Here is a 20,209-nt window from a genome sequence, read left to right on the forward strand (position 1 = left end):
AGTAAGACTCTGAAATTTTTCACTTTCGGAACTACATTCCGTCGTCTCGGATAAGCCTCGTTATATCAATATCATTTTAGGAATTAACACCGAGAGCACTTTGGGTAACAAACGATACTCTAAAACAAATTATACATTTGAGAATCAATATACAAATTGAAGGCAAAAACACTAATAATTACATTTCTACAAAACTATTTAGTCCTTAATAATACAAGTACTTTTGAACATTTGTCTATTGTACTCTACTGTTTTGCTCTACTATTTAAATAACTTTTTCAATTTAGAGGCTTTAGATTTCTTCTTCTCTTCAGTGCCACTTCCCATTGGTTGTGGCGATCCACTTGAGCCTCTCTTTTGGTAATGAGAATGTGTTGTTTTTCCACCAGTCAGTGCCGAGTTTGGATCCAAGCCATGAGCCTGGGCGTACATCTGTTGCTGTTGCTGAACTTGTTGTTCAAATGAACTTGTTTGGCCAAATTGTGGTTGCACTTGTGCACCAGATCCAGTGCCACCGGCAGCAAGAGGGTGGGGCTGAGGATGAGAAGAAGAAAAAGAAGAAGAAGAAGTGAAACCTGGTTGTGAAGTAGTTGTGGGAACACCTCCTCTTCCATTAACATTGTTACCATGTGCAAAAGATTGACCATACTGACCTTGAAAACCTTGTTGGTTTTGGGGAACAGACTGTGCTGTAAGAGGTGCACGTGGTTTGGGAATACCACCATCATTATACAAGTGCATAGGAACTTCTTTTCTTTCCATTGACTCCTTCACAATATTGAGATTTAACTGATCCAAAGTCTTGTTCTCACCCAAATTTTGTAACCCAATAAGGAAATCACGTGGCTTCAAAATCGACTCTGATCCAATATAAAACTCTTTACCCATGGTACTGGACAATTCATAGATGGACCTAATCTCATTGTATGTCATTCCTCCGGCAACATAGCAAAATATTCTTTGCTTTGGCTTGGCTAGACTAGAGCCATTGCCATATCGCTTTGAAGTGGGAATCGAGGATGACGACGAAGATTGATTAGCCCAACTTGCTTTGATTCTGGGGTTTCTCAATGTTCCGTTACTTGTCTGAATCTCATTCTTCCTTTGCTGCTCTGAACTGGATGTCACTAATTCATCATCCAATGGTGTATCCCTAAAATAAGGGAACCAATCTCGGTCAAGCGAGTATTTGGCAACATTTTGCATCACCGTTTTGAGACCAGGAGTGAATCTCGAAGTATTGTATGTTCCTTCATTATTGATTGTATGGAACATTTGTTTCGAGTATGGTTTGGATTTGAGATCTTTTTTGAAAATCTCAAAACCAAGTTTATCAACATTATTGAAGCATCGTTCACAAAGCCCACTTATGTGAGAATCCTTAACGCCAATAAATTTAATCATTTTCTCAAAATCAGATCTCATAAGCCCACCACGATAGAACGCATATATCAAAATAAGTCGAAGTTTATCATTGATATGCAAGTCATCTCTAGCAAGCAATACAATAAGATCGTCGTGGAGATGCTTATTGCGCTCACCTTCAAATGTGACACCCTCTGCGCAACAAGTTTGCTCAAAGTCAGCGGCAAATTCTGCTAGTTTTCGTGATGCATTGATATCGAGACACTTGTCAATCAATGTTTTGTGCAATGTCAACTGCTTTCTTTCTTCGTCAAATCCTTTCAAATGAGCAACTATATACATCAAATCTGATGAAGTTGATGCCTTGGATCTGTCTATAAGCAAAGGATTGTTCTTGATCAAATCCGTAATCTTGTTGACAATCAACTCCGAACTTTCAATGATGTGCAAGTGCCGCAAATTGATCCAATCCTCATCATTTTCATTAGTCAATGCTGCTTCAACATCATTCACTTCACCTTTTTCGTTTTCACTTTGGTATTTGAAAACATTCTCCTTCTCCAAAGATTCGACAATGTCGTATGCCATAGCTTGATAGGTGAACTCATGCAATAGTGGTGCGTATAAATCAATTGTTCTATCAGTTATCAACAACACCGACCTTGTTTTAGCGGAAACCTCTGGTGTTGGGTAGTTATCATTGTATCTACAATAGTTATCCATTTGCATCTGAAACTCATCAGCAATTAATTCCGGTAAAGTCTTTGCTTCATAGTTCGCATTTGGTGGCTTGTAAAACCGTATAAATGGGTACTCTTCCATAGAGATCATCAAATTGAGCAAGCTCTGAGCAACTTTCTTGATTTGTGGTATAACAAACTGTTGTACATTTTTGTTGTAGTAAATCGGCATAGAGTTGGGAGTAACATTATCAGTTAAAAACACTCTAGTCTCAAGGGCGTTGTATTCAAAGTTCATATGGTTAAAGTTGCCATTGAAAAATTGCTGAACCTGGGGGTTTCTCAAAAATTTGTTGTGATAGAAATCCTCAACCTCGAAATCAAAGTCTTGGTCTTTGTATTGAAACAACGCAATGGCGTTTTTATACCTCTTGGTTTGAACATCGGCTAAAATGCACTTCATGTTATAGATTGTCTTTTCGACTAAATACATTGCTGTCATGTATGAGTTTTTGCGTCGTTCTGCATCAATGAGTTCAACGGCAGCAACTATTCGTAGAAGTTGCTCCTTAGTAAATGTTTTGTACAAGATGGATTCGACATTTTTATCTATGATGAGATTGTATATTTCCTTTGGTTGCTGAAGCCCCTTGATCCTATCGTGGATATATGTGTGTTGGATGTTGAGAAGCGAGTTTGGGTCTTTGTTTCTGGACATAATGTGTTACAAGAAGGAGGTGGAAGAAGGACAATTGTGTTAAAAGTGTGTCAATTAGGATAAGCTAGGTAATGAACAGCAAAAAAAAAAAAATAAATTGATAAATTGAGAGTGGTGTTTTGCTAATAAAGGAAGGAGGATACAAATAGTGATTCTGATTGTCGAAATAGGCAACTCTCAAATACTCTTTGGTTGAGTCGGTAGAAGTGGAGAAAAAAAATGCTGTTGATGATAGTTTATGTTTGCTATGTGAATAAGGAGCCTTCGTGGGTGATAATGATACAGCAAACAATTGCAACGCAGTGTGATCTATATATATATATATATATATATATATATATATATATATATATATAAGTAAATAAACGGAATTGGCTTTGATGTTTGGATGGGCCGATGGTTTGGTAGTGGTGGTGTTGTCGACTTTGCTGGTTAGCTAACTTTTCAATTCTAGTTTGTCGTAATTTGTACCTTAAATCAGGCACTCTCGGTTTTCTTGTTTTCGACTTTATCACTGATTGGGAATTTATTTTTTCCTTCTCTCTTTCTCTCTTTCTTTCTCTTCTTGATTTACCCTTTTTATTTATTTATTTTTTTTGTTTTATTTTATTTTTTTATTTTATTTTATTTTATTTTTTCTTACATAGTTTTGCTCTCTATTGAATCTCACTTGTGTAGGACATGCACGTGACGTCAGATATATATATTACTGTAAAGGGAAATGCATCTCTATTCTTGAACTTTGGATGTGAGGTAAGTGACAAAAGATGGCTTGGGGAAAACCGATATTTATAAAGATGAAAATTAGTTAATAAAAAGAAATAAAGGACAAGGAGCCAATATCTCTTGTTTGCGACAAGGTACTTTCATTTTTATCTCTGATGCAAATTAAGCATCGTATTTTGTATCTCATCATCTTGTGCAAGTACTTGGTATCTGAGAGAAACAGTTTAAAATACATATATGTATCTATACATACATATATGTACATTGTTGGTCGTTACTCGATATGATTGCACCTGTACATTTCCAGTAGCGTCACCGGTTTAGTGTAAAAGACCGTTGCTTGCTCTCGCTTTTACTGTACATTACTAACTCAATTCTCTTTAACTCATATTTGTTGTTTTTTATGCTACTCCTTGTGTCTCCTTGTTATGTGTACTCATCATCACTAAGTTCACAACCTTCTTTCTCTCCTTACCCCCACAAAACTCTCACAATCAATTCCGTTGTATTAAAAGTGTCGCGCACGTACTCGCACAAATACTGGTACAAACACACACTATCTAACAAGCTGAGCACAATTTTCAAAAGCTCAAACGCGCACAGAATTCCGGAAAACAAATATACTTAGCAACAACAACAATAACAACAACAACAACAACAAGTTTTGTTTTATTATAAAAAGTAATAAAGATTCAGAGGCAAAACATCGTATTCAAGCACCCACAAACTGCAAAATCATCCTTTTAACGAAGAACTTCTAAAAATTTATTATCTATATTAATATACTAAGATACGATATAGAGAAAAGTGAAAATAGCGAATGGATCACAACATCAATTGTCAATTGCAACATCTTATAACTACAACAAAAAGTTTACACCCGTTATTTCCAATTTCTTTTTTACTGCACAGTCCATCCCCTAAAAAAAGCACCTTTGAATAGCTTAAAATTGTTAAGAATACTTTCTTTTTCTGTCATTATCTTCATTCCTTCAATTTTTTCCCACCGTTTTCTTTTCAAATTTTATTTTCTTTGCATTTCTTTTTGCATATTTGATTAAATTGCCTGAAAAGAGGTCAACCTTTAGATGCAAAATAATTACCATCCTATGACTGCGAAAACAAGCCATAAGCGAGTTCCTTCAAAACAGGTTACAATAGATACGGACATTCCTCTGTCGACAAGACAATTACACCACACGCAACACCATCATCATCATCAACATCATGATGGTTTTTACGATTACCGAAACGATCTAGATACTAATCTAGATAATATTCAAGCTAAAGATCTATTAACTGTAGGGCAAAATATATCGCATGGATGTCAACCTTCCACGAATGTTGCCCACGCATACTCCAACTCTGCATCTTCGTCATCGGCATTTGCTACACCACAATCACCAATATCACCTACATCACAGACTTCGGCACGTCTATACAAACATCAGACCATACAAGCAACAATATACATTGTGGGTTGGTACATTTTTTCTTTATCCATTTCAATATACAATAAATGGATGTTTGGCTCACAGGGACTTGACTTTAAGTATCCGATATTGATTACTTCGTTTCATCAATTGTGTCTTTTTTTCCTCAGTGGGTTAATCTTGTACATGAGACCAGACCTTCGACCAAAAGTCCCGACACAAGGACTGCGCCGAAATTCAGTATCTTCGGTTTTTGAGCTTACTCTGCAACAACAACAACAACAACACCAACAAGAACAACCTCTGCTGCCACAAGTGCATCAACAACACCAGCAAGGAAGATCACGCAGTCCCAGTAGCATATCATTAGGCGGCACGAGGTTCAACTATCAAGGATTCAATTTCCCCAAATTTATAACTTATGGAATCGCGATGCCCTTGGGAATGTACTTACGAAATATTATACCTTGTGCATTAGCCTCAGCTGGAGATATTGGATTGAGCAATGTGAGCATAAGTTTGATCTCTTTAAGTTTGTACACAATGCTCAAGACCAGTTCTCTAATGTTTGTGCTCATTTTTGGTCTACTTTTCAAATTGGAAAGGTTTAATTGGCGATTGATTTGTATCTGTGTCGTTATGGTATTTAGTGTTGTTATGATGACTGATAAAAACGACTCGGGTTCTGAAGACAATACAGATGAAGGGAGCGCCAGACAAGAGGATAGTGGGTTCGGTATCACCTTGGTAATATTAGCGTCAATGCTAAGTGGATTGCGCTGGTCGTTTACGCAAATTCTTCTCAAATCTAACTCGTATACTTCGAATTCAATCTCAACGATATTCTATATCGCACCATTTATGGGGCTTGTGCTATTTATCCTCGGCTTGTTTATTGAGAAATGGTCAAACTTTATCTCGTCACCGATTTGGGTTACTTATGGAATAGCGCAAACTACAGTCTTGTTGGTAATTCCAGGTCTATTAGCGTTCATGATGACATTATGCGAGTTTAAACTATTGGGAGTTGCCCAGATCATCACGTTGAGTATTGCAGGAATATTCAAGGAATTACTCACGATTTTGATAAGTTCCATAGTATTTGGTGATCAATTGAGCTTAATCAATTGGGTTGGATTGTGTATTACTTTTGCTGATGTGTTGTGGTACAATTATTATAGGTATTTGGAAAAAGACACGGAATTGGCAGGAGTTAATGAACATGGGCACCCCTATGTCAGTGTGGGTAACAGAGATCTCGAGCAGAAGTCGGCACACGAGACCAAAGCTAAAGAAAGAAACAACAGTATTTTCAATGATAACAATAATGATAACGATGACGATGAAGGTGATCGCAATGAAACTGGTTTTTATGCAGGTGACAACAGTATCGATTACGATAGCGTGCGATTAAACAACCTAAACTTTGATTTGGATTTGGAGAATAATAATGAAGATGCTTTGGGTTTGGGAAATCGCAAAAGTCTGCGATAATAGAATACATAGGAGATGTTTAAGTCGGGGAGAAAAAGGAGTGGGCAAGAGGGAGGCGGAGATGGAGATGGAGATGGAGATGGAGATGGAGATGGAGATGGAGACTATAATTATAGAACTAATAAATGATTAATCTTAGCAGCTATCGTAAAGTATTCATTATTGATTTTATGTTTTGCAAAATAAAAAAAAAAACAAGTGTGACCAATAGAGTTTGTAAGACTAACATTATCTTTCTACATTTTCATAATTTGGTCTTATTATTCTTTTCTATTTTTTCGTTTTTCTTCCTATATCATGACCTATTCATTGTCTTGTATATACATCGAAAGAGAAAAACGATTCAAAAAAAAAATAAATAAAGAGGAAAGAAAAATAAAAATAAAGAATGAACAAAGGATTGATCATAATTAAAAACTTGCCCCTAAGTCTCGCTGGCTCAAAGGACTAAAATGAATCCAAGCATTAGCACTGCCAACACGGCTGTCATCATTCCGCCAAGATCCGGTCGGGTTATCAGCCTCATTCTCTCAACTGTATTTGCAATCTTATTTGCCCCGCTCAACTTTGTCATGGTCAACAGGGTTTGCTGTGTGGTTACTGAAATCGACCCAGCGGTATAGCCAGTAACGTAAATGGATCCTTCACTAATCACAGCGCCACTTAATCTGGCTGGGATATCCAAGATCACAGTCTCATAGGATGCGTTGGTCCTGACTTCAGAGTATGTGAATGTTCCATTGGGGTGCATGTATGTGCTTGGAGTTGCAAATGGGATGGTTCCAGAAATGATGTATGCTATTGACGATGAGGAAGATGAAGATCGTGATGATGATGATGATGATGATGATAAAGAAGAGGAAGACAATCTGCTAGAGGAGACCATAGATGTGGAACTAGTATCGGATGGTGTGATTATTGGGTCAAGTACCAAGGATGAGTTGAATGCTTCATAGTTTTCATCATCATGCATCAAGTCGTCAAGTTCAACGTCCAAAAACTTGTTTGTTTCTGCCATTGCTATGGTTTTACCCTCATTATCCACCACAAGGTATATATGGCGTAGAAATGGTAAGCCCAATGCATTGAAGCCAGAGTCTTGGCTCGATAATACGGTCAAGTAGCAAGCGCTAGCACCACTTTCAAACTTGAGTAATTTGTCCTGATATATTGCATCCGCCATAAACTCACGAATGGGGATGTGGATTGAAAGGTTCGCGCCCATTTGGAAAACAATGGTGGCGTTGCCATTGGTGAGCTGATCGCATTCAACAAGCCATCGACCCGCCTCGGGAGAATAGTAGGCGTTGGCTTGAACTGCGAGGTTCACTATTACGTCGAGCGGTAAGTAGGAGTAAATGATACGCGAGTCTAGCACCACGGGTAAAGCTTCATCATCCGATTTAATGCTCAAAGATTCATCCAAGTCTAGTCGCTCTACGCGTATGTCATCGAGGTTGATCACTGGTAGTGTGAGTGCTGCCAAATCTGCATCGACTTGTGGATTCTCTGCATATCTTTGCCCCAGGTGTGGTAACATATCAAACTGATACAAGTCACCAATGTAGTATTTTGTGTCCACTACTCCAGGGATAAGCTGAGCAAAAGTATTCTCTACAGTACTGTAATTGTTGAACCAGAGTGAATAGCCGGGTGATTTTATAATTCCTTGTTGAACTAGTTGCGGAAGAAACCCCAGTCCATGGGGGTGTAGCGCGAGCCCTAACCCACCCACATACATGTTTGTTTCATTGGCCAATAGTACTGTCATGTTTCCCATCAGGTATTGCATCCCATTGGTGATGTTGAAACTCATCTCGTCGGTGATGTATTCGCCACTTGCTCGTATTTGGTTCAAGTAAGGGATCATATAAGGTTTACCATTGTATACAGAGGCATCACCACCTCTAGCCAGTGGCATTGCGTCTAGTGAGGTTGAGCTATACGTGCCTCTTTTGGCACAGTTCATTGTGAATTCACTCTGGGTGGTGAGAGAGGCTGGAAGAGAAGCATCTGTTTGGTACTGTGCTTCTTCGCTGCTGATAAATGAGTACAAGGATGAGCAAGGAACAAAATCATTCTTGTTCATTAGCCATATTTCAGGCTGCAACAAGTCTAGTCTAAGACCCATTTTTTGCAAGGAAGCAGTGTCACTAGTATTGCCTTTATCATTATCTTTATCATCGTTATCATCATCATCCTCCTGGTTCTGTTCATTTATTTGACCAAATTGGAAACGAGCATTATAGTAGGAGTCGTCTGTGCCCATGGTAAACACTAGCTTGAAAAGATTGGAGTCTTGCAAGTCTTCATCGGTCTGTGGTGAAAACAGTGATGTTTCAGTAGCAGATTTGTTTGAAGATGATTGGCTAGTGCTACTAGTGGTGGTGGTTGTGGGTGCTCTCGTAACAGCCACTGGGGCTAAAGTCACTCGACTTATATTTGTATTTCTCGTATCAGATGTAGTTGTTGAAGACGGGGAAGAAGAAGAAGAAGATGATGATGTTGATGATGTTGATAAAGTTATTGAAGTTATTAAGGATAATGACAAAGATGAAGGTGAGGATGAAGACCTCGAGTTTGTAGTCGAGTTTTCTCCACCACTGGATTCCGCATCTGCTGCTGTCGCTCGACGTATGGATACTAGTATATAAAGGACCTGTAATAAAAGAATAGTTTTGTTGTAATTAAACATTAAGCTGTAGTTGCTTTGAGCTTTCTTGTTCGTGTATGAGTTTGAGTGAGTGAATCAATGAGGGAATGAGTTAGTGGGTAAGTGTGTGTCTATCTTTCCTTGCCCTTCACTTGCCTTTTAATTTTATGTCTTTCCTTTTTTTCGCTTCTGTAAAGCTGTTGTTCTTTTGGGAATAGTTCCTTGTGGTTGTCTGTTTTGATTTTTTTTTTCGATATTGAAGTCAAAGAAAACCCATAACAGGTGCAATGTCTCTTCTTTTACAAAGTTACTGACCGCTGTCGAGGTTTATATTTGGTCTCCTCTTTATTTATTTATTTATTTTTTTTATGTTACCTTTTTTTTTTGGCTTGTAAGATTCCAAGCATTGCAAAAAGAGAAAATAAAATAAAATAAAATAAAATAAAATAAAATAAAATAAAATAATAAATAAAAAATAAAATAGAAAACAAGAAATTATACATATAGTAATCGATGTCTATTATTCTCCCTCATCTTTCTTCTATGGGAAAACCTCAATACAATATTGCAAAACACCAAGGCATTACTTATACACTGTGTTGCGTTGTCATACAGAATCTTAACCGAGAGCCCCAATTAAAAAAAAAAATTTCTCCCTACTTTACTTCTTTTCTGTTCTATTTTTTAATCCTGGATGACAAGTTTAGATACAAATTTCCTTTGACGCAAGAATTAGAATGATATGATTTAGTCAGTGTATTGCACTAGTACAGAGTCTTGGTATGGTTAGTTTTTTTGCTTGAATCACACCAAACTTCGAAAAAAAAAATTAAAAAAAAATTTAAAAAAAAGAATTTAAAAAATTAAAGCTACAGCTAAAGAGGTGCACATGTCTTTCTTTAGTCGCTTTGCATGACGTCATCTCTATTATTAGCATCATCGTAAGCTGCTCGTTATTTAAAACATCTTGTAATTCGATAATAGTGTATTTTCATATACGTTGTATGCTAGAGTCAAATGTACTCACCCTTTATTGTGAGTGTTTGTATCAGCGTTTATAAGGTTTCCAAAAATGGTCTTTTTTCCATCTTTCAATCTTTCTATCCATCTTTCTTTCTTTCTCTTTTTTTGTCTAGGACTCCGTATCTTTTTGTTGAATATACAATTGTTGTATGTACCAACAAATGAAAAAAAAGCAAAGAAAAGCAAAGAAAAATAAGGAAATAATAAAGAAAGAAAACTGGTCATTTGGAATTTCGGATGTGACTTTAATGCTCTCATACGGTTACTCTTGGTCAAGAAAAATTAACCTATCTATTATCATCAGCCACTAAGCCTGGTCATACAGCTTACTGTTGGCTACAACCTTTTCTATTATTAGGAGAAAAAGAAACAAACAAGCTGAAATAAAATAACTAAAAAATATAATAAATACAAAAAAAAAAAAAAAAAAAATAAATAATATAAAATAAAGTCGATGCAAACATCTGCTCAGAAAAGGTGTATATGCTCTTGGTGATGTAATATTCAAAGAGGTTAGAGCTCACTCCAATAGGCATTGATGTTGTTCCTCTCTTTCTTTTTATAACTACATACATATATATATGGTTATATATGTTTGTTTGTGTGTGTTGGTACCAGACCCTGAGACGAGTTCTCGGATATATAGGGTGCACAATTATTGTGATGCTGAAAATAATGATTTTCCATTCACTAAACACTACTCTTTAGCCAAAAGTAGTGGTATAATATCTTGAATTGTAGGAAAGGAAAGGAAAGGAGAGAAGGAGAAGAGGGAAAAAAGCATTTTTTAGAAGAGCAAAAGAATGGATGATTTCTCATTCTGTTGCCTCTCGTGTTCTTTTTATTGCAAAGAAAGAAACATCCAGTTCCTTTCTTCTTTTTCTTCTTCTTCTTCTTCTTCTGCTTCTTTGTTTTTCTTTTCAAGTGTATCCTCGTAAACTTTTTCAGTTTATGATGCTACTCTTTTTCCTGCACCACTTTCCAACCTTTTCTAGTTTTGTAAAGAACCACTTCCATTAATAACCAAGTACAAAGATTAACTCCGGATGGTATCGTTTCACTTCTAATAGTCTTGTTCAAAAAAAAATACCCAATTCAAACCTATCCATATCAGCTATCAATACCAAAAAAAGGCTTTGGCAAATACTTGTACTTGTTACAATTCACCCACTGAAATCACCCACTGAAATCACCCACTGAAATCAACGTTCACTTTTCAACAACTGCAAATCAACACTAACAGAGTTCATGCCACCATTTGAAAACCATTTACTAATCTTATCAATATTCATAAACGAGTCCTTCACGTCATTGAAATTGTTCATTGAATAACTCAAATACACAACCAACTTGATTTGTAGATGTTTGTTACTTCCACGATAATCATTGTCGTTGCATAGCATCTCTGTAGTAGAACGGTATTTCTCCAATTGCTGAATCATGGCCTTGAAATTCGATATTGCGAGATGTATTTCAAAGTTGTAAAACTTGCATATATGTGATTGCAAGTGAGTGGATAAATTGCAAAATTCAGTGACTGGGATTCCCTTGGAGGGTAAGTTGTTGCCAGTCTTTTGAAGCAGTGATGTAGGCTGGATCAGCAGTGGTGATAATAACAGCAGCTCTATCCCCAGAGCCAGCTCCAGTGGCAATGGCAGTGGCAGTGGTAATACCAGTAATGTATGTGAATTATAGTCTTCCAGTAAAACAGAAGCTAACCCATCATCTAAACACAACTGAAATTGACTGTTGCGATACAAATGAGTTTGTATAGTATTTGCAAAATGCTTCAGTAGACGAAACTCCTTAAGTACGGAGACTGGTAAATAACAATATACCTGGAGGAGAAGCTCATCAGGTAAGTCGTATATAGTGACCGACATTCTTTCTATAGCTTAACAATAACTTTTATTTAAACCTTTAACCTAAATTTCTGGTGTAAACCAAATTGTGTCGCTATTTAAAAGTAAAATCGAAAACAAAAACAAAAAAATAAAATAAAATATGGAGTATTAAATAAACATGCCGTTATCGGAATCCAGTAGTACTGAAAACCAAAACGAGGAGACTTGGGTTTGAGAAAAAAATGTGGAGGTGGAGAAAACCATAAAAAAAATATATATGTATAGATAAATTTATAAACATAACTGTGTGCTGATTATGTAATAAAGTATTGACAAGACCTTGTTATGTCGCATAATATGGGACATTTAAAAACTGCGACATTGCGATGTAAATTGAAGAATGGAAAAGAAAAGGAATATGAGAGAGAGAGAAAATAAAAGAGAGAAAGATCAACATAAGTTGCCCAAAACCTTCAAAAAGAAAAAAAAATGTTACCTTTCAACCCCCAAGAAGTGGGTATATTACAACAATTGGAATATACATCATTTTGTTGATAATTTTCTTTTTTTTTTTTCCAACTAGGATTGCTTTAGGCTACCACAATGGTATGTTCATAACAGATAAGTCGGCGCATCTACTATTTCCAATATCTTATTGTTGCTGTTGCTGTTTCTAACCTACAAATACTAACATCTCATTCTAGCTCCCGTTATATCTTTTAACTGCAGCAAAGAACAAACCAGTGCTAATAGAGTTGAAGAGTGGAGAAACATACAATGGAAACCTCACCAATTTGGACTCATGGATGAACCTTACCCTAAGTGATGTGATACAAACCAGTGCCAATGGAGATAAATTCGAGAAGATTCCAGAGATTTACATTCGAGGAATGCATATCAAGTACTTGCGCATACCGGATCAAGTAATGGACCAAGTTAAAGAGCAGCAGCAACAACAGTACCATCATCAACATCAAAACCAGCACCACAATCATAACCACCATAACTACAACTACAATAATCAGCAATCAGGATACCTGCATGATAATAGAAATAGAGGTAGCTACGGAGGAAACAGGAGGAGAGATGGCGCCGGACAAGGTGGCAGAGATAATAGGGATAACAGAGACAATAGGGATGGTAACAATCGCAGAGGTGGAAGAAGCAGGAGAGGCAACAACCAATCCAGAGATAGTTAATAAAGAGAGAAAAAGAATAAAGGGGAGGGGAGGAAAGAAAGAGTTGTGTTTCAAATTGAAAAGACTAAAACGTATTGCAGCGACTGTACTGAAATGTTTGAGATTGGTAATTGGAAACTTTCCCCATTTTTTTTGTCATTTTTTTTTGGATAATTTTTTTTTTTTTGTCTTAAAGTTGAAGCATATTTGAGATTGAAAATCCCCCATTAAAATGTAATGAGATACTATTTGTGGTGGTACTGAGAAATTGTCATAAAGATGGCTTTTTGTTTCTGTGGTGTACTTACATATTTTCTATCCTAATATACTTTTTTTTTAATTACCTTGGTAATGTAATACTACTCGATCATGATTACTTTAGTCCCTTCGTCTTAAATTTTACTGGTAGAAATCTTTGTTGATCAATATCAATTTAACACTTGTCAATGGATTTGGTATCTCGAGAAGAAAAATTAAATACAACCAAAATCTAACTACTTGTTGACAAAAATTTGGCTGCTAAAAAATCATTAAACTACGAGAAAAAGAAAAAGAAAAAAAAAATTATTCAGTAGAAAGTTTGCAACCAAAAAGCATTTCAAAAATCTCATGAAAATTCTCCATTGACATTAACAACCTTCGTTTTGATCTAACAGCAAAATGAGAGGAATGTTTCTTTGTATTTTTACTAAACTTTGTTATTTCACTTTGCCAATAAAAAAATCTATCTGCTTTTATCTTTTCTTTTTGCTTGATTCTGCTTTCTTTTAATGATATTGTTACTATCTCCAATTTAAAAGAAAGAAAACAAAAACTCATTCAAATGGGCTATAATGATTGTAAGCTACGACATCAAACTGATCCTGATTCTACCCTTGACAATTCTTCTTTAGTATGCAATTATGAATCAGATTTACTCTCAATTAAAATAATTGAACGTGGAATTTTCAAAGGGTATCGAGACACACGTCGTTTCAATTGCTATTCCAAACGTTGCAGAGTAACTGATGATACAAGCAAGGTCTGTGCCTATTGTAAATACTTGCCATATTTTTCGTCGCCGTTAAAGTTTGTAAGAGCTACTCGCAAAGCAAGAGACAAAGAAGATGAAAATAACAACAATAACAACAACAACAGCAGCAGCAGCAGCAACAACAACAAAAACAGCTACAAATATAGCAACAAAAACAGTAATAAAAATAGCCACAATAGCAAGTGCACCACTGATGGTGCCAAGCACAGTAAATGTTACAACAAAGGAAGTGAAAGCGGTGCAACCGTTGTCGAAAAAATAACCCAAGACCAAAAGCTCGCTAATGTTCAATCTGTTAAGAGATACCATTACACTAATGAAATACATTTTACCGGTCAATACAAAAATAGTGTAAATGATGAAGGCAAGTTGGTAAATAGACGAATTTTACGAAATTCAAGCTTGACTTGTGAAAGCTTCTGTAGTGACAGAAAGGGAAAAGGGACTACAAAACACGTTGAGAATAATGATTACCTTGAAACCAATCATTTCGACACGCAACTTAAATCCTTCACGTTTAAAAAACACGGACATCTGTATCACGAATTTGGTGATTTGCATAGTAGGAATCATCGCGTTTTGGAAAGAAACATCACCTGGGATGAGTTGTTTGAAACATTAAGTCAACTTATCGGTCACGATTGGGAGGAAGAAATTGAAGGAGAAGAAAAAGTGAATGAAGTAAATGTTGCAAAAAAGAATGGTGATGAAATTACGATGCCTCGAAATGAACCTCTATTGCGAACTAACAGTGACTTTGATAATGCTATAGATGGCGAGCAACAGGGCAAAGACGACGATTATAATAACGATGATGATGATGATGATGATGATGAGTTGAGCCAACTGGATGACCGTTATTTTGAAAACTACAATTATAACGAAAAATATTAACCAACTGGTGGTATTGTTTGTGAAAAACAAATAATAATAAAGAAAATAGATGCTGGTGGTCAAGAATCTAATGATACTCGATTAGCCAATTAAAGGTTCCCTGAAATCCTAAACCAGGATGAAGAAGTAATACAAAAATAAAATAAAAAAATAAAAAAAAATTTAAAGCAGAATCATCAACCTAGTCACAATTACCAAAATCATCTTTTTTTGAAAGCCAACAACCATCTTAGGATAGATGCCTAATCAAAGTTCATAATGTTGATAAGAAGATAAATAGCACCTTGAACATACGTTACAATCTAATATACACCACACGTTTCTCTCAAGCCTACTCAATCATTGCTCCTGCAAAACCCCGTGTAGATATTAAACAAGCCTGGAGAATAAAGTAGGTAGGATATTTTTGCCAAATGTGAAGTTAATGACGGCTCGAAATCGAAATAAATAATTGAAAAATTAAAAAATTAAAAATTAAAGGAAAAAAAAAAAGAAAGAAAGGGGTAACTAAAGCAAAACAGGTAGATCAGTAAAATAAACTTCTTTATCTGCTTCTATCACCGATCTAAATGTTCGCCTGAAATATTCCAGCTTCTTAAGTTGGGCCTATACCTTTGCTCGTTGATCAATCCGTTCAATTCTCTATACGTGTCATCCTTATCTGCATCTTGACGAAGGTTCTCGTCGTAATAAGATTTCAACTTCATGTTGCAACCATAAGGATTCTCTGGATTGTCAAAAATATCATTGATGCATTGGTCTGGAGAGTAGTCCAATAATGGATATAATTCTGGATCCCAGCTACTCTCCAAGATCTTGGCGTAAAGGAGGCTGACAATGGGATCCATTATAAGTCGCTTGGAGTTACTGTAAACTTGACCCTGTGTGTATGTTTTTGGGTCATTTGCATCATTGCCGTCTCTTGCGTTTGCACCACCTTCGGCCGAGATGTTCCCCACATTTGCCATATTTATCACACTTGAACTATCATTCCCTTTTGCCACATAATATAACAATTCATCATTGTCTAGCTTTGTGATGTCATCTAGAGGCATATCTTTTTGTGAAGCATTGGACAGTTGTGCGGAATGAGAGTTTTTCGACTTTGCACTAGATTTATCATAGTGACTGAATAAACTTCTGTGCGAATGCTTCCCATTTAACTGAGGCTGCTGGCCATTGCCACCTCCATTTGCTTGTGTAGATTGTAATCCGGTGGAGCCACCTTCGATGTGGCCCTGACCTGGCGGGTGCTCTCCTGGGAACGTATTTGAATTATCACCAAAAACATTATTTATGCCAGTAAACACGTGTTTTCGTTCTAGTTCTGGTACATTGAATGTGGTATTTTTCTTCAAATGCTGCTTGTTATTGTCATTTAATGAGAGGGAGGTGGATGACGCATGACTGCTGTCATTGTCCTGTATTTGTAGCTGAGTGTGGAAATCGAAATTCGAGGGCAATTCATGCAATGCCATGGTGATATTGAGGATGGAATTCACTTTGGAATCCTCAAGTAAATATTTGTTATTGACTGGCTCTCCAAAGTTGAGATACTCTGTAAGATTAATCACTAATTTCCCCAACAGTATCACCTGTGTGTGCGAACCACCACTATCACTGGTGCTACTCGTCGCACTAGTGCCAACATGTTTATGATTATCGATGACATAATATATCCTGAATATCAAGTACTTGTTGGAAATTAAATTGCTCTTTCTCTTACTGTAGTTGAAGCGCAAGTTACATGACAAGTTATAATTGAAAGTACATTTGAAATTGTGGAGCTTTCTTCGTGATGTAGTTGTCTTGATAGTTCCCAGCAACGAAGTGCTACTGGTACTATTGTTGTTGTTACTATTATTACTTCCCGCGCCATCCGATAATGTGCTTTTAGTATTATTATTATCATTATTATTTTTGTTATTATTATTTCCATTGTCAGACTTGCTCGATTTCGATAGAGCATCATCAAATTTGTTAAATAAAGACCTTGTTGAGTTAAGTGTAGATGAAGCCTTCTTCACAGCCTTCAGAGAAGGAGAAGAAGATGACTCGATATCGGGGATCTTCTTGCCTTTAACTCCGCTCTTCAGACGCTTGTTATCGCGCACTTGAACTTCAATATAGCAAGAGCCACTAATCTCGGGCACATTTGTCAAGTCATGGATTGTCAAATCAAATGAAAACTTTGGTTTCTGGTCTGAAAACATGTTTGATTAGTAGGAGAAAAAACAAGTGTTATCTTATCGATAAGGGAAGAAGTAGTTGAATGTGGGGGGATAAAGAAATTGACATTAAAGAGGCTTCTGTTTCCTTTTTATTTTCGGTCCTTTCTCTTTTGTTTTTTATGTTTTACTTTTTTTTTTTTTTTTTTTTTTTGTCTCGGTTGCTATTTTAGTTAAATGAAAATTGTTAAAGCGAATTTGTCTTACTGGATGCAAAATTATATTTACTTTACTTATAGTGCTGGCTTACGAAAACAAGTCTGCTTCTGCTGTTTCTCCAAGTAAAATTATCTGTGTAATTAAATAAAGAAGCAACAGTACTGTCTATTACTTCTGTTTCTTTTTGGTTTCTCTTTTTTGGTTATTATGATTGATTCAGAATTTACTCGGGTTTAAAAGGGAAATAAGTGACGGAATTAAAAACAAAAAAGTTGTTAAATTTGCGCTTATTAAAATTAATTAATTCTACTCATTTTAATGCAAAATATACAAGTATTTTTTTATTATTCACAATAGATTGTTACAAAAGCAAACACAAAAAATTCTATCAATCTACTATTGACATCTATTATTCACAAGTATTTAGGTCATTTCACAGGATCACTTTTCTTTTCCATATTGTTGGTACATCTTGCTTTCCATGTACTCACAATCGTCAATTTCACGGATCAAAAGATTTTGCTCTCTCCATCCAATACGAGACACATTGATAACCATGCTCCATTGAGAATCATCCTTGTCGCCAAGATTGATGAGCCAAGCAGATATTACACCCAATCTTTTCCTCTTTGCTACATCACGTTCGCTGAAATAAGGCACCAGCAACTTAACAAAGCGACAAGGGAAGCCCTCGGTCCCTGGTATATTATAGGCTTTACTCAAGTCTGCTGTTGTAGTGGTAAACGTCTCGATTTGGTCAGGAAATATATGCACATTTAATTGAGAACCATCGATTATAAAATCTGATAAAATGGAATTTTTCTCATTCAGACTCAGGTCCAGGTTCAGGTCCAGGTCCAGGTTCAGGTTCAGTTCCATACCCAGTTTGTTGCGCGAAACAAATTCGATAATTCTCTGTTCAATTAGATCAACAACTTGTGTAGTGAATGACTGGTATTCGTTATCAATATCGTGTTGTAAATTGTACAATTGTGTTTCATCGTACGGTAGAATTTTGACAATCAGTAGTGGTGAAATAATCAACTGGTCTTTGATTGATATTTCATTCATATTAGGCGGAATGCCTCCTACCGCCTTTTTGGCTTCTTTATTCACAAGCTTGTTATAAAGCCATTTATACAGGAAATATGAGCCAATGCATATCGGTGGACCTAGAGTAATTAAAACCAGTGGGTGTATTTTAATAAATGATAATATACTGGCTCCAAATGCAGTGAGATACTTGGCTTGGTAGGGAATAATATTGTTCCATATTAGTATTGGATACGTTTTGTTGGCTACAAGTGATGGTCGTACAGGTCCTTTGTAGACTTGGAAAAAACCCCTTCTTTGTTGTAAATATGGTATTCGAAGCATATTATAAAGAAAATAAAGCTAGCTGGTGGAGAATGACACACTTTTTATGCCTCTTCTACCTCTTTTACTTCTTCTTTTCTTGTATATATAAATGTATTCTTCTTGATCTCCAAGGCAGTTTCTATGGCTCTCTCTCGCTCTCACTCTCTCGCTCTTTCTCCCCATCCCAAAAGAAAAACCAGTCAATCGATTGTGCGGCTCGTTGCGAGATTATCAAAACAGCATCTTTCGATTCTCTCTTTTCTTTTCGTTTAAGAGAAAGACTATTGAAAACTAGCACATTGGTTTCTACGCTACAAAACTTTGAAGAAGCAGTTCTTACCAATTCGTAGTAGTCGCGCCCCTTCATTTACTATCACCACCTTCATCAACTCCTTTGTTTTCATTAGCAACTAGTAAATGGGTAAAGCAGAAATAGGAACCGCAAAGTATGAGGCCAAGCGTCTCAAAGCCAGCGGTCTTCAAAAGTTGAAATTTTACTGCCAGATTTGTACAAAACAGTGTCGAGATGCCAACGGCTACAAGAACCACTTAACCTCTAGATCGCATTTGGGGAGGATCTCTAATATGGAGAAACTGGGAGAAACAAAAAATGTTATGGCTCAATATTCGCAGGATTTTCAACGCGACTTTATCAATTTACTACGCGTTAATCACGGTACTAAACCAATTAATGCTAACAAGTTTTATCAAGAATATATACGACAAAGAGATCATATACATATGAACATTACAAAATGGAAAACTTTGACATCTTTTGTAAGACATCTTGGGAAAAACGGGATTGTGCGTGTTACAAACACGGCAGTGGTCAATGAACAAGGTGAGGCAGGAGGTAACGAAGATACAGAACATGATGATGATGACGAAGAAGAAGAAGGGTTCAATTTGGAGATTAGTTTGATTGATGGGAAAAACTTTCTTGAAAAGAAACGCGACGTTGATACAGATGCCAATGATGTAGATAGTGAAATAGCTGAAAGGTTATTGCGCAAACAGATTGAGCGAGGGAAAAGAGAGGAAAAAATTAGGAAAGAGTTGGAGACTAAAGGTGCCCATTTTATTGGAAGGAAACCTGAAGATGAGGCTAAGGTTATAGAGCTGCCTACAGTACTGACAGGGCCTATAAAGATTGGCATAAAAAAGAAGAGTTTACCACGGACTCGCAATGTCTTTGATGATGATGATGATGATGATGATGCCGAGTAGTTTTATTTTCTTTTTTTTTTTTGGAACTTGACATTTAATTTTTTTTTTTTTGTATTCAAATTTCCTGATAGATGGTTCCAAAACAAGAGTTGGTTTAATGAGATTTTACACTATGATACTTGACAAGAGTTTATAAAGGAATTGATGAGGATTTCCAAATGAGCGATTCGGATCAAAATATACATCAAGCTATAT

The 20,209-nt window shown here is 36.3% G+C and overlaps 8 protein-coding genes across 8 annotated transcripts; 4 read left to right on the top strand and 4 right to left on the bottom strand. All coding sequences in view use genetic code 12, as the record gives it.

Annotated features, from left to right (window-relative positions):
• Positions 1 to 261: 261 nt before the first annotated feature.
• sec1 (syntaxin binding protein 1) lies at positions 262 to 2,763 on the bottom strand (the record flags this gene model as incomplete). Its single annotated transcript, XM_001523630.2, has 1 exon — positions 262 to 2,763. The coding sequence occupies one exon, from the start codon at positions 2,761 to 2,763 to the stop codon at positions 262 to 264; it is 2,502 nt and encodes an 833-aa protein (XP_001523680.2).
• Positions 2,764 to 4,598: 1,835 nt separating this feature from the next.
• On the top strand, positions 4,599 to 6,416 carry PVL30_005234 (uncharacterized protein; the record flags this gene model as incomplete). The annotated part of the gene is made up of 1 exon (XM_001523631.2): positions 4,599 to 6,416. One exon carries the CDS (start codon positions 4,599 to 4,601, stop codon positions 6,414 to 6,416), a length of 1,818 nt encoding a protein of 605 aa, XP_001523681.2.
• Positions 6,417 to 6,855: 439 nt separating this feature from the next.
• Positions 6,856 to 11,586, bottom strand: YPS7 (aspartyl protease; the record flags this gene model as incomplete). Its single annotated transcript, XM_001523632.2, has 3 exons — positions 6,856 to 9,044; positions 11,300 to 11,537; positions 11,581 to 11,586. 3 exons carry the CDS (start codon positions 11,584 to 11,586, stop codon positions 6,856 to 6,858), a joined length of 2,433 nt encoding a protein of 810 aa, XP_001523682.2.
• A 953-nt stretch (positions 11,587 to 12,539) lies between these two features.
• Positions 12,540 to 13,135, top strand: PVL30_005236 (uncharacterized protein; the record flags this gene model as incomplete). Its single annotated transcript, XM_061119670.1, has 2 exons — positions 12,540 to 12,542; positions 12,641 to 13,135. The coding sequence occupies 2 exons, from the start codon at positions 12,540 to 12,542 to the stop codon at positions 13,133 to 13,135; spliced, it is 498 nt and encodes a 165-aa protein (XP_060975653.1).
• An 802-nt stretch (positions 13,136 to 13,937) lies between these two features.
• PVL30_005237 (uncharacterized protein) lies at positions 13,938 to 15,041 on the top strand (the record flags this gene model as incomplete). Its single annotated transcript, XM_001523634.2, has 1 exon — positions 13,938 to 15,041. One exon carries the CDS (start codon positions 13,938 to 13,940, stop codon positions 15,039 to 15,041), a length of 1,104 nt encoding a protein of 367 aa, XP_001523684.2.
• Positions 15,042 to 15,598: 557 nt separating this feature from the next.
• PVL30_005238 (uncharacterized protein) lies at positions 15,599 to 17,254 on the bottom strand (the record flags this gene model as incomplete). Its single annotated transcript, XM_001523635.2, has 1 exon — positions 15,599 to 17,254. One exon carries the CDS (start codon positions 17,252 to 17,254, stop codon positions 15,599 to 15,601), a length of 1,656 nt encoding a protein of 551 aa, XP_001523685.2.
• A 615-nt stretch (positions 17,255 to 17,869) lies between these two features.
• Positions 17,870 to 18,805, bottom strand: PVL30_005239 (uncharacterized protein; the record flags this gene model as incomplete). Its single annotated transcript, XM_001523636.2, has 1 exon — positions 17,870 to 18,805. The coding sequence occupies one exon, from the start codon at positions 18,803 to 18,805 to the stop codon at positions 17,870 to 17,872; it is 936 nt and encodes a 311-aa protein (XP_001523686.2).
• Positions 18,806 to 19,204: 399 nt separating this feature from the next.
• PVL30_005240 (uncharacterized protein) lies at positions 19,205 to 20,014 on the top strand (the record flags this gene model as incomplete). Its single annotated transcript, XM_001523637.2, has 1 exon — positions 19,205 to 20,014. The coding sequence occupies one exon, from the start codon at positions 19,205 to 19,207 to the stop codon at positions 20,012 to 20,014; it is 810 nt and encodes a 269-aa protein (XP_001523687.2).
• Positions 20,015 to 20,209: the final 195 nt, after the last annotated feature.

Source organism: Lodderomyces elongisporus, chromosome 7 (genome assembly GCF_030384665.1).
Source record: "Lodderomyces elongisporus chromosome 7, complete sequence".
Classification (NCBI taxonomy): domain Eukaryota; kingdom Fungi; phylum Ascomycota; class Pichiomycetes; order Serinales; family Debaryomycetaceae; genus Lodderomyces; species Lodderomyces elongisporus.